Source organism: Pan troglodytes, chromosome 19 (assembly GCF_028858775.2).
Source record: "Pan troglodytes isolate AG18354 chromosome 19, NHGRI_mPanTro3-v2.0_pri, whole genome shotgun sequence".
Classification (NCBI taxonomy): Eukaryota; Metazoa; Chordata; class Mammalia; order Primates; family Hominidae; genus Pan; species Pan troglodytes.
In genome coordinates, this window is record NC_072417.2 from 77,249,155 (window position 1) to 77,265,014 (window position 15,860).

The 15,860-nt window shown below is 44.3% G+C and overlaps 1 protein-coding gene across 9 annotated transcripts in view; it reads right to left on the reverse strand.

The window, feature by feature from the left end:
- Positions 1–12,368, reverse strand: part of ERN1 (endoplasmic reticulum to nucleus signaling 1) — a 90,816-nt gene extending 78,448 nt beyond the window's left edge. For 3 of the 9 annotated variants that reach the window (XR_002940236.3, XM_016932751.4, XM_016932749.4), the window contains exon 1: positions 11,470–11,768. Coding sequence is in view for 4 of the 9 variants with exons in the window: in XM_016932751.4 (XP_016788240.1) it covers positions 11,470–11,634 (165 nt within the window). In the remaining 5 variants the exon portion in view is untranslated. Of the gene's footprint in view, positions 1–11,469; positions 11,769–12,146 lie in introns of those variants that run through there. The other 6 variants (XR_010153071.1, XM_511585.9, XM_016932752.4 and 3 more) reach the window with 5 other exon arrangements.
- Between the last annotated feature and the right edge of the window lie 3,492 nt (positions 12,369–15,860).

The following is a 15,860-nucleotide window of genomic DNA, read 5'->3' on the forward strand; positions in this document are numbered from 1 at the left end:
TTTTATCACCTTATCACATTCTATATAATGTATTTACCATGCTATTGTCTATCCCAACCAACTAGGCAGAAGTTCCATGAGGGCGGGGGTCTTTGTTTTGTTCATGTTTCCCAAGCATCTCAAACAGTGCTTGGCATAAAATATGTACTCAAAAAGTTGATAAATAAATGGATGAACAGATGAAATTCACTACATTCAAGAGCTAGGAAGCTGGGAGGCTCAAAGCAAAGCAGCCCTCCCATCTTCTACCTCCCTGTATGAGGCTGCACCAGAAAAAGAGGCGGCTGGGGGACTAATCGCTTTCACCTAAATGGTGATCCTAATTTGGGAAGACATTTGGAAACAGGCCCACCAAAGAGATTTTCTGGTTCCATTGCTTTGTTTTACAGATGAGGAAGCAGAGGGGGAAATAACTCATTTGCCCAAAGTTGCACAGCTAGCTAGTACAGAACCTCTGGACTCTCATTTGCTGAAAGAATGCATATAATTTCATCATATGGGGCAAACACACATATAGAAACAAGATACTGGCCCTATCATTACATTTAAAGACAGCTAAAATGATCTTACATTGAAAAACAGCTAAATGCCTATCTGCTCAAGGAGTGCAGAACTGGTCTGCCACTTGGGATTTCCTTTAAGCATTAAGTTAAATTAGGAAACAGCCCTGGTGCTGGAGTCCACACAGCGCTTTCAGGCCAGGTGCCAAGCCCCATTCCAAGGTTGTATTCAAAGAGCGGGCTCCCAATTCTACTGACATTTGTCAACCTGGTTTCCAGCAGAGCTTTGCATTTGGTCCAGCCCACTCAATGTGATGCTTGAAAGCAAGTGTCCTCCTGTTAAAGATCCTCTGAGAAACAACTGAGATGGGTCCGGGGACTGAGACAACTGACTGGTCCTCTCCTGTGTTCTACAGTTGGGCTTGTCAACTCGGCACCTGCTATAAAAACCCTTCGAGGGAACTCTGCCTGACTCAGGCAATGAGGCTAATAGCCAGCTCTCACATGAAAAGGGGAAGGGAGTGTCACAGCCTGCACCCTCCCACCATTTGCTTCCAAAACATACGTTCCCACCCTGATAGGAAAGTTCCTGTTGGTTCATAAGCTTCTTCTTGTGCTTTAACTAACTCACTCCTTCTACAAATCCCTTCTCCTCACTCGCAATGGCTATTTCATTTTTGTTATAGAAGGTTCTTTTAAAACCATGAAGATGATTTTACCCATCAGGATACTGTGAAGGAACCTGGAAAACAATATTGTTTTGATTTCTTAAGCCTCTTAATATATGGAAAAGGCAATAAACAAATATATAAATAAATAAACAAGCATAAGTCGGGTAACTTTAAATAAACATTTAAACATCTTACAGTTCAGTAACTAAATATGTTTTAATATAAGGCCTATTAGTTAAAGCTGATAAAAGCAATTTCAACAGTTTGTATTCAAAGGAAAAAATCCATTAAATTACCTGCTCTTTAAAAGTTGAATGATATAGTACAGTAGAGAAAATGTAATATTAGGTTCCTTTTTTTCTAGGTTTTTTTTTTTTTTTTTTTTTTTTTGAGATTGAGTTTCACTCTTGTTCCCCAGGCTGGAGTGCAGTGGTGGGATCTTGGCTCACTGCAACCTCTGCCTCCTGGGTTCAAGCAATTCTCCTGCCTCAGCCTCCCAAGCAGCTGGGATTACAGGCACGCGCCACCACGCCTGGCTAATTTTTGTCATTTTTTTAGTAGAGACGGGGTTTCACCATGTTGGCCAGGCTGATCTCCAACTCCTGACCTCAGATGATCCGCCCGTCTCAGCCTCCCAAAGTGCTGGGATTACAGGCGTGAGCCACCGCGCCTAGAACTAGAAATAAAGTTAGAACTTTATTTCTAGTTCTAACACTAACTAGCGGACTCTATCAATCCTAACCTCTCTGTAAAATGAGCCAAATGCTGTGTCTAGTCTGGTCCCGTGCTCTGTGACGTGACTGGGAATTTGGAGATGCATTTGTTCTTTCCAGGATTAAGGTACAAAAATTACTTGAAGGCCTCATCCTGGCTGCACATCAGAGTCACTTGGGCCTTAAAACATTTTTTGCTGGTTTATTTGGTAGAGATGGGGTCTTTCATTGTTGCCCAGTCTGGTCTCAAACTCCTGACTTCAAGTGATCCTCTTGTCTTGGCCTCCCAAAGTGCTGGGATTACAGATGTAAGCCACTGAGCCTGGCCTTAAACATTTTTTTTTTAAAAAAGAAAAGATGCTGGCCCCCACTCCCAGAGATTCCAATTTCATTCACATAGGATGGGGCCCCAGCACAGCATTTTTAAAAAGCTCCCCAGGTGACTGAGTCATGGCTGGGAAGCACCGCCTCAAGTAACACATTCCTAGCCACAGTTGTGGCCCCCTGTACAGGTGATTCTCTCACTCCTAGTGGCCCCTCAGGAGTCATGGGCCATTTGCTTTAAGAGAAGAGAGATCTGATTTACCTTGGTCAACAAACTTCTCTGACTCAACTGGAGATCAATGACGATGTCAGGTTCTAGGGATGTGACAGCACTGGTTGTTCAGAGAATGTACAGAAAAATTCGGTTTCCATGACAGACACTCCTGCAGCCCAGACAAACAATTATTCCTTCATCTGACAGAGAGGGGGGAAATAATCCACTGGAGAATGGGATGGTTTTGAATTATAATTATAAATTAGTCTACTAACAAAGGAAGTCATGTTTAATACATGAGAGGACAACTCTGGGCCAAGGTTCATTTTTTTAACAGTGAAACATCATGCTGAGTGAAAAATGAAACTGACATGAAATAATCACAAACCGTTTACCTCATGGAGTTTGGCAATGGAAAAATTAATCTCATTACTGATAAGAAGAGCCCACCAAAAGAACACTACACACTATGGGTCACGTCCACCCAAGCAAATATCCTGAAAGCTCCTCTAGTTCTGTAGAAAGACACACAACTGGTGCAATCCCATTAAAGAATATAAAATATAGCTGAAGCAATACCTCCCACCCCCATCCACAACCCACTTGCTTGATGATATAATACAGCCCCTTTATTGGTCTTAATGAGTCTCAAAGAAGAATCCAATAAATATTTGCTGAGTGCCCCCTACAGTGGGTATAACCAGCATGCCACGTTAAATGCCACAGAGGATGCAACCATCAGCAAGCCAGGGTCCCTGCCTTCTTGGATGAACCAGCAAGGGAAGTGAGACACACTCCCAGGGGCACCTTCCTGCCCCCCTTGCTCCTTCCTTCCCTCATTAGTCTCTTCTGAGAGCTACCTAAGCTAACTTGAATCCCTCCATTGTGGTTTAAGAGCCAGAGTCACAGCCACTGCCTCTCTCCTGTCATCACAGACCTGCTCCCTGGTGCCAGAACTGCTTGGCAGGTGGCGTCTCTGCAAAGGCAAACACCCAGAACCAGCACGGTAATGCAAGAGTTCTATCTTTTCAGGACTTCTTGGTGAAGGCTGTGACTGAGCTAGAGAAGAGCGGCTTGGGTTAAAGGCCTCTAAGGAAAGAACTTTCAGTTTTGTTCTTTCAGACATATGACTAGGCGAGATGTTACCGAAAACATGCACCTGCTTGGATATTATTAGACTCCAAGCAAAGAAATTAGCTTAAACTGTGAATTAGGCTTAGCAGGCAATTTTTTGTTGTTGTTGTTGAGACGGAGTCTCTGTTGCCCAGGCTGGAGTGCAATGGCAGGATCTCAGCTCACTGCAACCTCCGCCTCCCAGGTTCAAGCGATTCTTCTGCCTCAGCCTCACGAGTAGCTGGGATTACAGGTGCCCACCACGATGCCTGGCTAATTTTTGTATTTTTGTAGAGATGGGGTTTCACCATGTTGGCCAGGCTGGTCTTGAACTCCTGACCTTATGATCCGCCCGCCTGAGCTTCCTGAAGTGCTGGAATTACAGGCGTGAGCCACCGTGCCCAGCCGAGCAGGCTTTTAATCCCTACTCTCTCCATGATTGCTGGATTAGACTCTACAGTTGAAAATGGCCAATTTCCTTGATGGAGACTCTCAGGTGAAGGCAGCATTCCCATCTCAAAATGGCATCTTCGCACAACTGCAACAAAGGGTAGAAGGCCATGATTCTTAACGGAGGAAAAATAACATTATCTGGGTATTTTCCTGAAGCTTACAAGAAAGCCTACTGGCCTAGACCTTCTCTAGATCCTTCTCTCATGGCCACATAGTTTGGTCAGCTCCTCAGGGTATGACTGAGGGTAGCCAGACTGGTTTGTCCCAACATACGCACCAGAACATAAGCACTGCAGGGGCTGCTCTTCAAAGGGAGGTAGGAGGATCAAGTTTAAGGTTTGGTTCTGCCACTCACACATGACCTTGGACAGGTTACCAGCCCTTGCTGGTTGCCTTTTCCCATCTGTCTGCTCTGGAAGACAGAGCAGGGTAGTAATTTTTCTCAGCTTGGGAGAGGAGGGTAATGCCTGAGAGAGGGTGCCCCAAACACCACCCTCCTAGGTTCTGATGTGCTCATACTGTTACTGAGGGATGTGCGCCATATTTCTTATGTGCAGCTGGAGGGGGAAAGAATTGAGACTCATTGGACTACATGGCCGAGAGCCCATCAAGCAGTCTAATGCACTCTGATTCCAGTTATCTTGGGAGGCTACACATCTATTCATACATGCTTCTAGGGTTCAAAATATTTCTGGAACTCTTTGGAAATTCCCTTCAAAGAATATACTTTTGAATCCCCTAAATGGTAAAAATCCTGCTCACTTTAGGATGGATTTCATTTTAATAAATAGCTGAAAACCAAATCCAAGTGTCCTCAATAAATGGTGTGATCAAACTGGGTAATAACAATTTTGATCAAAAGTGTAGTGTGAATCATGTAAAAGTCCTATTAAGCAAAGACTGGAAGGAATTGGAGAATGTTTTAACTTGTATAAGGATAACTGGCTTAAGAGTAAATATTTGTTTTCAAAGGTTCGTTTTTGTTTTAAAGTTGAATTATTAAATGGGTTAGATAAGTTGTTAAATTTAACTGGAAATTTTTTTAAGACTGATTTCAATAACCCGTAAATTCACGCCAAAGGGTGATTATTTTGAAAGGGACATTTTTTTTGGAAGAATAAATTTGCAGGAAAAGCAAAACAAAACAAAAAATAAAACACCACAGATATTACATTTTATTTTAAATTTTTTGTTCCCTTTTTTTTTTCCAGGTAGATAATCCCAGCAAAAGGTAGTACTTTATTATCAAGTGGTACTTAAATATTCCTAGGAAAAACAGCCACATGTTTTAAGAACTGCAGCCTCCAAAACGGACAATCAATGTATCAACTCTGATTTATGAAGTCTTAAGGCAAAAGTTTTAAATGGCCTCACAACCGACCATACAAAGAATCTTATCTGTAGGAGGCGGGCCACCCTCAAAACCAGAGAATTATCCCGAGGTATTTCAGGGTGCTCATGGGTGCCACATCTCCTAGAAAGTTGATCTGAAACCACTGCAAACCAAAGGACCCCACAAATGAGTCATTTAACAAATCCAAATAAAACATTTTCTCAATAGCTTTTAGGTACAAAGGGTATCATCCAGAGACTGCCTTGGTTTATTTACATCTTCAAAATATAAACAAAATGTAAACATTCTATTTTCATCCAACTTTTAAAGTCTACGCTCCTAAAAGAAAGTGGCCACTGATAAAAGAAAATAGCATACTTTAAACCGCCTATCATAAAAACAATTTAAGGTTAGTTTTGTTTTTAAAACACTCAACATTGCTTAGGGGCTGGGGGAGAGGGCTGTAAAATACTACATACAATCAGCAAATTTCAATTCTAGGAATCTATCTCCAGGAAATAACTAAGCACTTAAAACTCATTCAAGAGTTTAGCAACAAGAAAGTTCATTACATTGTTATAATTTTTATAATGAAAATAAAAACATATCTGTGTAGTGAAAAAAATAAAAAAAAATAAAAACAGCCTCAATATCTAAATGATTGAGTGGTCAAATTATGGTACATCCATTCCATTCAGAGAAATACTACGCAGCCAATTAAGAATAATGTTGCAGAATTAAGCTGATTGACATAGATCTATATGTTCCAGTGTGGGGAAGAAAAGTATTACCTGTAAATATGTGCACAGAAAAAGCATCTGAAAGAACATATGTCAAGATATTAGATTAGTTATTAGAGAAATGCAAATCAAAGCTATAATGAGTTACCACTCCACATCCACCAGGATGGCTAAGATTAAAAAGATAGGTAATAACGAGTATCAGTGAGGGTATAAGAGACACTGTAACCCTCCTTCCTACATTGCAGGTGGGAATGTAAAATAGTGCAGCTGCCTTGGAAAACAGTCAGACAGTTCCTTGAAAGGTTAAACAAAGAGTTATCATATGACCCAACAATCTCTTTCCTAGATATATGCCCAAGAAGAGTGAAAATAAATGTCCACGCAAAAATTTGTACACAAATGTTCATGGCAGAATTATTAATAGCCCCAAAGCAGAAACAATCCAAATGTCCCTCAATGGATGGATGATATGGTTTGGCTCTGTGTCCCCACCCAAATCTCATCTTGTAGCTCCCACTATTCCCATGTGCTGTTGGAGGGACCCCGTGGGAGACAACTGAATCATGGGGATGGGTCTTTCCCGTGCTGTTCTTGTGGTAGTGAATAAGTCTCACGAGATTTGATGGTATTAAAAATGGGAAGCTCCCTGCACAAGCTCTCTCTTTACCTGCTGCCATCAACGTAAGATGTGACTTGCTCCTCCTTACCTTTTTTCATGATTGTGAGGCCTCCCCAGCCACGTGGAACTGTAAGTCCATTAAACCTATTTCTTTTGTAAATTGCCCAGTCTCGGGTATGTCTTTATCAGCAGCATGAAAATGGACTAATACAATAGATAAATAAAATGTGGTATATTCATATAATGGAATATTATTCAGCAATAAAAAGGAACAAAGTACTGACACATGCTATTATACAACATGGATGAACCTTGAGAACATGATGCTAAGTTAAAGAGGCCAGTTACAAAAGACCACATAATGTATGATTCCATTTATATAAGAGGTCCAGAATAGGCAAATTTATAGACAGAAAGTAGATTTGTGGTTGCCAAGGACTAGGAGGTTTGGGGGGAAACGGTGTGTAACAGCTAATAGGTATGAAGTTTATTTCTGGGACGATGAAAATGTTCTAAAATGGACTGTGGTGATGACTGCAGAATTCTGTCAATATACTAAAACCCACCGAATTGTACACTTTAAATGGGTGAATTGTGATGATAGGTGAATTATATCTCAATAAAATTGTTTAAAATCTTCATAGAGGTAATGTTTGGAAAATAAGATAATAGAAGGCTTGTTTTTTATTTTTTAATTTAGGCTTATCTATCCTTTCTAACTTTTCTACAATGAATATGATTACTTTGAGATAATGCCTCAAAAAAAAAAATCTTCCCCTGTTATCATACAGAAAGCACCAAACACAAAATAATTGAAAAAATGAAAATACCCCTTTCTTTATGATCCCTATGGCCACAGCAAGATGACTGGCAGGCAAAGCTCGGCTTATTACCACATCAACCCTGATCAGTTATAACCCCAGTCCTCAACCCACGGCTGGGCACAGAAGCACAATGTTTTTTGTTTTTTGTTTTTCTTTTTGAGACAGAGTCTCGCTCTGTTGCCAAGGCTGCAGTGCAGTGATGTGATCTCAGCTCACTGCAACCTCTACCTCCCAGGTTCAAGCGATTCTCCTGCCTCGGCCTCCCGAGTAGCTGGGATTACAGGTGCATGCCACCTTGCCCAGCTAATTGTTGTATTTTTAGTACAGACGGAGTTTTGCCATGTTGGCCAGGCTGCTCTCGAACGCCTGACCTCAAGTGATTCACCCGCCTTGGCCTCCTAAAGTGCTGGGATTACAGGCGCAAGCCACCAAGCCCGGCTGAGAAGCTCAATGTTTTTTACATGGATGATGGTTTACTAAGGTGCTACTAAAGTGACAAATGTGATGGTGTACTCAGAACATTTCCTACCGGGTTACAGAAGATGTTCTGTGGGGAAAAAGTGAACAAAAATAGATAACATCGTATTTTTATACTGTTGTATTTGCTGTATGTTTGTACATGAGCAAAGATTATAAGATATTGATAGAAAGACTGTCTAAAACCAGCTGTGTTGCTCTAAGGCAGGGAAGTTTGAAACCAAACATGGGATATAGGTAAAGATAGAAAGGAAAAAAAAAAACTGCTTCTGGGAAATATTTCCAACCAGTAGTTTATTATTCACAAACTGTGATTCACCAGTCCTATTTTTTAAGCCAGCATCACGCTCTAATCATATTCCTAGGTTACAAGCCCAGAGTTATTTGTGCATAATAAAAACTGAATCCATTAAGATGTTACATTAGGCTTTTCTTCCCTATGTCATCTCTTTAGGGAGAACATTTGATTATAAAACCTACAAAATATTGAACCTACATATTACTTTGGATCCCGAAACCAAAGAGGTTTCCTATGAAAATGAAACAGTTATCCAAGGATTCTTTCACCTGAAAAACGGAGTCCAAATCTGGGGCAGGCAAATAATGAAACCCTCGGACCTATGCAAGTGACACTATTCCATCCAGACATGAAGAAACTTTAATGCGGCTCACTAGATTTATGTTCGGAAATATGGGCTATTGTTGAACTCTCTCTCGAATAACTCTCAGATACATTTTTCTCCTGTGCTCTGAGAAGCTACATTACTGCAGAAGGCTGAGTAGGCAGGCAGGCAAGTTAATGAAACAATACACATGTGCACAACTACAGTTTAATTTCATGATCAGCAGCCCTGATAACAAACTCAATGAAACATTCTACTTATGGCCTCAGTATAAACACTTGATATCGCCTATTAGGATAATTAATGCAGGTGATCACTGTCAGAATAAATGATAAGCAAAGACATTGCTAGTTAAGACTCATCTATCAGATTACAGTGTTTCTATACACACATGATCCTCGGTTCTCGGTGACTTTTTAAAAACCTCCCTCTAAAACCAAAATATTGGCTAAATGAAAGAAATCTGATATCTTATAGCTTTTTTTAAAAAAGGTACTTTGCCTCACATTTTACTGATCTCTTTGGTAATTGAGAGATGTGGCACCTAAACACCATAAAATGAGGACTGCTGACAGTGATGACGTAACCCTAACCAACTCTAGGAGCAAGATATAGGTCTAGGAAGAAAGGAAAAACTCACTGACTAAATAAGCACATTCTGGATTAACAAAAGACAGCCTCAAGTGCTTAATAATACCAATGTTATTGCGTTTTGGATCTGGTAGCCTAAAGTCTCAACTCATGAGTCAATGTCTGGCTCAATAAGACACACACTGAAAGAAAATCACAGTATTGCCTCCAATGCAATAGTTACTACATCAATCAAAAAGAAATATCAAAAACTATTTCTTGCAGAGGCATAGTATAACATTCAAAAAATGATGGCTTAGAGTAAAAAGCATCTTTGGAGCATAAAGAGAATTTACATTTATTATCTATTAAGCACGTGTGAAGGTGGTGCCTTCTTTCACATGTTAGCTGTCCCCATTTCACCTATCAGGAAGGAGTCTCTAAGAAGTAAAATCATGGCCGGGTGCGGTGGCTCATGCCTGTAATCCCAGCATTTTGGAAGGCCAAGGTGGGTGGATCACTTGAGGTCAGGAGTTTGAGACCAACCTGGCCAACATGGTGAAACCACGTCTCTACTAAAAATACAAAAATTAGCCGGGTGTGGTGGTGGGCACCTGTAATCCCAGCTACTCGGTAGGCTGAGGCAGGAGAATCGCTTGAACCCGGGAGGCGGAGGTTGCAGTGAGCTGAGACCACACCATTGCACTCCAGCCTGGGCAACAAGAGTGAAGAAACTCCATATCAAAAAAAAAAAAAAAAAAAAAAGAAGTAGTAGTAGTAGTAAAAGAATATGCCTAGGGCACAGCTAGCAAGTGACCAGTTAGAACTCAGGTTTGTCTGATTTTATACCCACTGCGTTCTGCACATCACTGTTGCCTGGTTTAACTGCAAACTTTGCTATGAGTTTCATTTACAATTTTAAAATAATAATTCTTACTATGTTTGGGGGTAAAAACTCTTGGGAGAAAATTCTAGGAGTGAAATTCTGACCTTTCTTTTTTTTTTTTTTTTTTTTGAGACAGAGTCTTGCTCTGTCACCCAGGCTGGAGCACAGTGACTCCATCTCTGCAACCTCTGCCTCCCGGGTTCGGGTGATTCTCCTGCCTCAGCCTCCCCAGTAGCTGGGATTACAGGCCTGCGCTACCACACCCGGCTAATTTTTTTTTTTTTTTTTTTTTGTATTTTTAGTAGAGACAAGGTTTCACCATGTTGGCCAGGCTGGTCTCAAACTCCTGACCTCAAGTGATCCACCCACCTCAGCCTCCCAAAGTGCTGGGATTACAGGCATGAGCCACCGGGCCCGGCCTGACCTTTCACCTAAATATAGTTACGCTAAACTATAACCTTTTGATAAGGGTCTGGAATATTTTATCATGAACTCTGAGAAGTTTGGATTTCTAAATACAAATTGGAAATATTTACACGAACTGAAACTATAGTTCCAACTACAGCTAAATCGTTATTTTTGGCTCTTTAGCCTAAGTTATTCAATAACCAAACACTAGAATCCAGTGACAAAGTAGCAAAAGGAAAGATGTGGCAAAGGAAACCATTATACACCTATCCCTTGACGTTATGAAATGATCGAATTCATGTCAAACATTTGGTCATTCTGCTTATACCCTCGTTTGTGAACAGATGCCAGGCAGTAGTTACCAATCCAAGGTGAGGTGCTCAAGTTCAAAACCTGACCTTAGTTGTAAAAGTGGGGTTTTTATTTGAAAGAAAAACTTAACTTCCACAAGTTCTATTATAGAGTCTACAAATTTTCCTTTATTTAAAAAAAAAAACCCTGAATTTGAAAAAGGCAACCTTATTTATTTACTTCTCCTGTTTCCAAATTCTTGTTACTCCAAGAGTACAGACAGTTATTTACCTAAAATGCAAAACCTCCAAAGAGTTCACGCGGTGGCTGGCACTCAGGCACACACATGTTAGTGCTCTACTGGGACACCTGGTACATGATATCCCTATTAAAGAGTACACAGTACCTTTAAAGAGGTCATTAAACAGAACACGGACAAATTTGCCACGCTCACATCCTGAACAATACATTTTGTGAAAAACATTCGCTAATTTAGGTTCTTCCAACCAGAAGAAAAAAAAAAGCCAAGTCTCCCACAAAGTGCCCCCAAATCCACAGCTGAGTGAAGGTCATAAAGAGTTAAATGAATGTAAACCAGGCCCTATCATTCGTCTCCTCCAGAAAAAGATGAAAAGACATTTCTGATGGCCCCAGGTGCTCTCCCACGAGGAGACAGTCTTTCATTTGAGGTTCTGAAGCGGCCTCACCTCGAACCCATGCGGGATCTTCCAAGAGTGCAATTCCCACAGCTCCACTTGCTCAAGGAAGTCTCGGTGCACAGAAGGAAGCCTGCAGCCTCCCAGTACCAAGAAACCGGCAGGGCAAGTGGCAGAAGCCAGCTCTTGGGTGAGAGTCCTTACTCCCTGTTGCATTCGTTCCCCAAAGTTTTCGAATTTTTAAAAAGTTCAAACAAGGATTCGAAGCGCAGGACAGACCCTTCCCCTGGATCCCAACGCCCTTTCGGCTCCTCCGCGGCCCCCGCCAGGCAGCGCCGGCGCCCGCCCGCAAGGAGGAGGGTCCCGCAGGTGGGCGGCCTCCTCAGGCCGGGGCCTTCTGGGACCCCCAAGTGCCGTCCAGGACGCCACGAAGTTGCGCCCGAGCCCGTGGGGTCCGGGGAGCCGCTGCCCGTGACAGCCGCGCTGGCTTGGGAGGCTCTTCGGGCGGCCGACGCCTCGGTGGGGCCGCGACTCCCGTCAGGGAAGCCCTCCCGGCCCGGTGCCGCCTCCTACGCCCGGCCCGAGCCTCCCACGGCTGGGCGCACGGGGCATCTGGCCGCCGCCGTCGCGCTCCCAGCTCGGACTCCAGCCCCGGCGGCGCGACGCTGCCCCGGCCCCGACCCGGCCGTCGCGAGCTGTCCTCCACCCCACGCTCCCCGGTCACTCACCCCGAGGCCGGGCAGCAGCAGCGTCAGCAGCAGCAGCAGCCGCCGGGCCGGCATGGCGAGGACTCGGCCCTGGCTCCGGGGGCGGTACGGACAGAGGACGGGGCGGGGGCGCCGCGACGACAGCGAGGCGGTGACCGAGCCTCAGCGGACGCAGAACTGACTAGGCAGCGGCGGCACCCCCATTCCCGGCCCTATAAGCGCTGGGTGCCGCGGCTTCTTCCGGTCGGGGCGGAGTTGGGGGCGGGGACGGGGCGGGGCCAGCCTAGGGGCGTGTTCGGGGCGGAGATGGGGGCGGGCCGAGGGCGTGCCCCGGGCGGGGATGTGGGAGGGGCTGGCTCGGGGCGGGGCCGAAGGCGGTGCTGGCATCTGGCTGGCTTCGCTCATGAGGCGTCGGCGGCTGTAAAGGACCAGGCCTCGGCATCCAGCGTCTGGGGGCGCTGGGGGATCGAGGCGCGAAGCTTGTCTGTGGCTGGGAAAGACTGGCAATGCCCCACCAGGCGGTCCCATTAACCCTGCCGAGGGACCTGCCGCGTCAGACTTCATCGGGGAAAAGGGCGGGACACGGGCGGTCCCGGGTGCCTAGAAGCCTCCTTTTCGTCTTTCCGCCGTGGTGGAATCATCGGCAAGGTTTACCGAGGCGACCTCCGGAGCGAAGGTTTCAGCAGCTACCGGAGGCTTCCAGCAAACACGGCGCAGCTGCCCCGCGCGGCAGTCGCAGTGTTCACAGCCCTAGGGTTCTCCAGCTGTGCCTCGTCTTCTCCGGGGCCCCTTTCTTCCTTTTCCTTGCCCTCAGGAATTCCCCTCAAGTCATATCCACCAGCCATCACTTCCGCTTGGAATGAACCACGGCCAAGTCACTCACCAAAAATTATAAGGAGGAAACCATTTCGGCCACTTGTGTCACGTGCGTTGATGTGACACGTGTGGATGTGAAGTTTGAGATGGTCTGCGTCACAACTCGTTGGAGGGAGTGGGTGGGTTGAGGCCTCCTGCAAGGTCTATGTGAGGGTGTGGAGTACTAATTAGAGTTAAAGAGCTCGGCAGCTGTTTGGTCACTGGCACTGGCCTCCACTGAGAGGGACATGGGGAGGGAGGACACGTCTTTTGCAAGGAAAGACAGTAAACTGAGATTTGGAGCCCAGGGAAAGGTATCTAACTTATCCTAGGAGAAAAAGAAAACGGCTATGAAATTCTCTAATTTTTCCTGACTTGCTTATATGAGAGCCTAAGATTTTTCAGGTTTGAAGGAAAAGAATAAGCAATCCTAGACAAAACAACAAAGTAGTAGTGGGGGACTGGCCAAATGTCCAGTCTGTGTGCATTGTGGTCAATCTTAGCCAACTAAAACAGACCAAAATGACAGTAAGCCCAAATCCTGCAAATAGAGCTCCCCATTCCTGACCCCCTAGGCCTGGATTACAGTGAAGGGACTAAGTCCTACCGCATGCTGGAGACTCCAACACATCTCTGTAAGAGTGGGAAGAATCTTGGCAACTGTGAAAACAGTAGAGACATTTTGAAAAGTGTTACCTGAATGTCTAAATGCAAACAGAGGTTTGGGATTGGCAGAGAGATGTACTGAGAGGCCCAGCACTCCTGAGCAGTATAGCCGGGCATCCAGGGAGGCCTACAGCCCTGAAACTGGGAGGAGCTCTTTATTTCTTGACCTTTTATCTTTTCTTTTTAGAGGTGAGGTCTCACTGTGTTGCCCAGGCTGCTCTCAAACTCCTGGGCTCAAGAGATCCTCCCCAGTAGCTGGGACTTCAGGTGTGCCCCACGACACCTGGCTTGGGAGGACCTCTTTAATGATTACCTGTCCAGTTTGCCAGCTGACAACAGCATCTGTTAGACCCTGTATACTTGACTTAAAAGAGAAGCTTGACTGAAAAATGTCACTTTCACATCCCCCCCTCTGGTGCTTTTTCTCAAACAGAGTAAGTCTAGGAGGGGAAAATTTGCTGTACTGGAACTCTGGCAGCCCTTTTACAATTCAAAATGTCACTGTGACCCTGTAACATCAGCAGATGAAACACAAAGGGGAATGCTGACCTCAATTTCACTCATAAATCAGTTTTAAAGATCTTAGAAAGAAAAAAAATCTGTTCCAAGAAGCCTGGACAGTTAGGTATTATTTATCTTACACTCAGTTGGACCAAATCCCCAGGGCTTAATTGCACTGTTACATGTTCTCTGAATTTCTTTTTTTTTTTTTTTTTTTGAGACAGAGTTTCACTCTTTTGCCCAGGCTAGAGTGCAGTGGCACGATCGTGGCTCACTGCAACCTCTGCCTTTTTGGTTTCAAGCGATTCTCCTGCCTGAGACTCCCAAGTAGCTGGGATTACAGGTGCCCGCCACCACGCCTGGCTAATTTTTGTATTTTTAGTAGAGACGGGGTTTCACCATGTTGGCCAGGCTGGTCTCGAACTCCTGACCTCGTGATCTGCCCACCTCCGCCTCCTAAAGTGCTGGGATTACAGGCGTGAGCCACTGTGCCCGGCCCCATTCTCTGAATTTCTTATGCATCGTCCACATGCTTCATGCACTTCTTCACTTGATTGGCAATCCAGACAGATAAGCACTGGTTTTATTTATGGTGGCATTGCCCATAATCTTGCTCTACAGTCAAGTACTTCTTTAGGCAGCTTTTTGCTTATGATAAAGTAAAAGCTGATAGCACTGATAAACACAAACAGAAATGGAATATTTTGTAGGGTGCCTTTGAAGTGGACCTGCCCATATAAAAGACCTGCAAATGGGCGGTAAATGACCTTTCTGCAAGTCACATTAAATAACATCCACTGAATAAAGCAAAGGTCATGGTCTTAGTGTAAAGATAAGGCCTCTTTTCCACCAGTGTAAGAAACATATATACATCAGATTCAACAAAGAAGTACAGCAGGATCTGACTATGGGGAGGTGGGAGAAAATCTTATTTTCACTTCCCTTTAAACCACTGGTTCCCAAACTTGGAGAGCTAGAAAAACAAAACAAAACAACAACAACAAAAAACAGATTTCCAGGACAGGCATGGTGGCTCACGCCTGTAATCCCAGCACTTTGGGAGGACGAGGCAGGTGGATCACGAGGTCAGGAGTTCAAGACCAGCCTGAGCAACATGGTGAAACCTTGTCTCAACTAAAAATACAAAAATTAGCCGGGCGTGGTGGTGTGCACCTGTAGTCCCAGCTACTTGGGAGGCTGAGGGAGAAAAATTGCTTGAACCCGGGAGGCAGAGGTTGCAGTGAGCCAAGACTGCGCCACTGCACTCCAGTCTGGGCGACAGAGTGAGACTCCATCTCAAAAAACAAACAAACAAAAAAGAAATCAAAAACATATTTCCAATAACTTCTTGTACCCCTTTCCCTGACTGATTCACAATGTCCAGGGGCAGAGCCCAGAGACCTGTGCGTTTTACAGTTTCCACCGTACACTGAAGGCAGTCAAGATCCAGGGCTCCAGCTCAATCATGATGTCCAGCCTTCATCCCTGCAACCATGAATCCCTTTTAGTTTAGCAAATGTCGCCCTCTAGTGTAATAAATTATGACCCAAAAAAGGAGCTTGTGCCTGTCTCATTTGTGTTTAAAACCCTTCAAAATCTCATTTAAAAATGCTTGTGAGGTTGATTTGCAGATAGCTAGTGACAGGGTAGATACCTTTGAAGGCGGAGACTTGAAAGAAAAATCTAGTAAAACCAGAAAGAAAGGTCATGGTT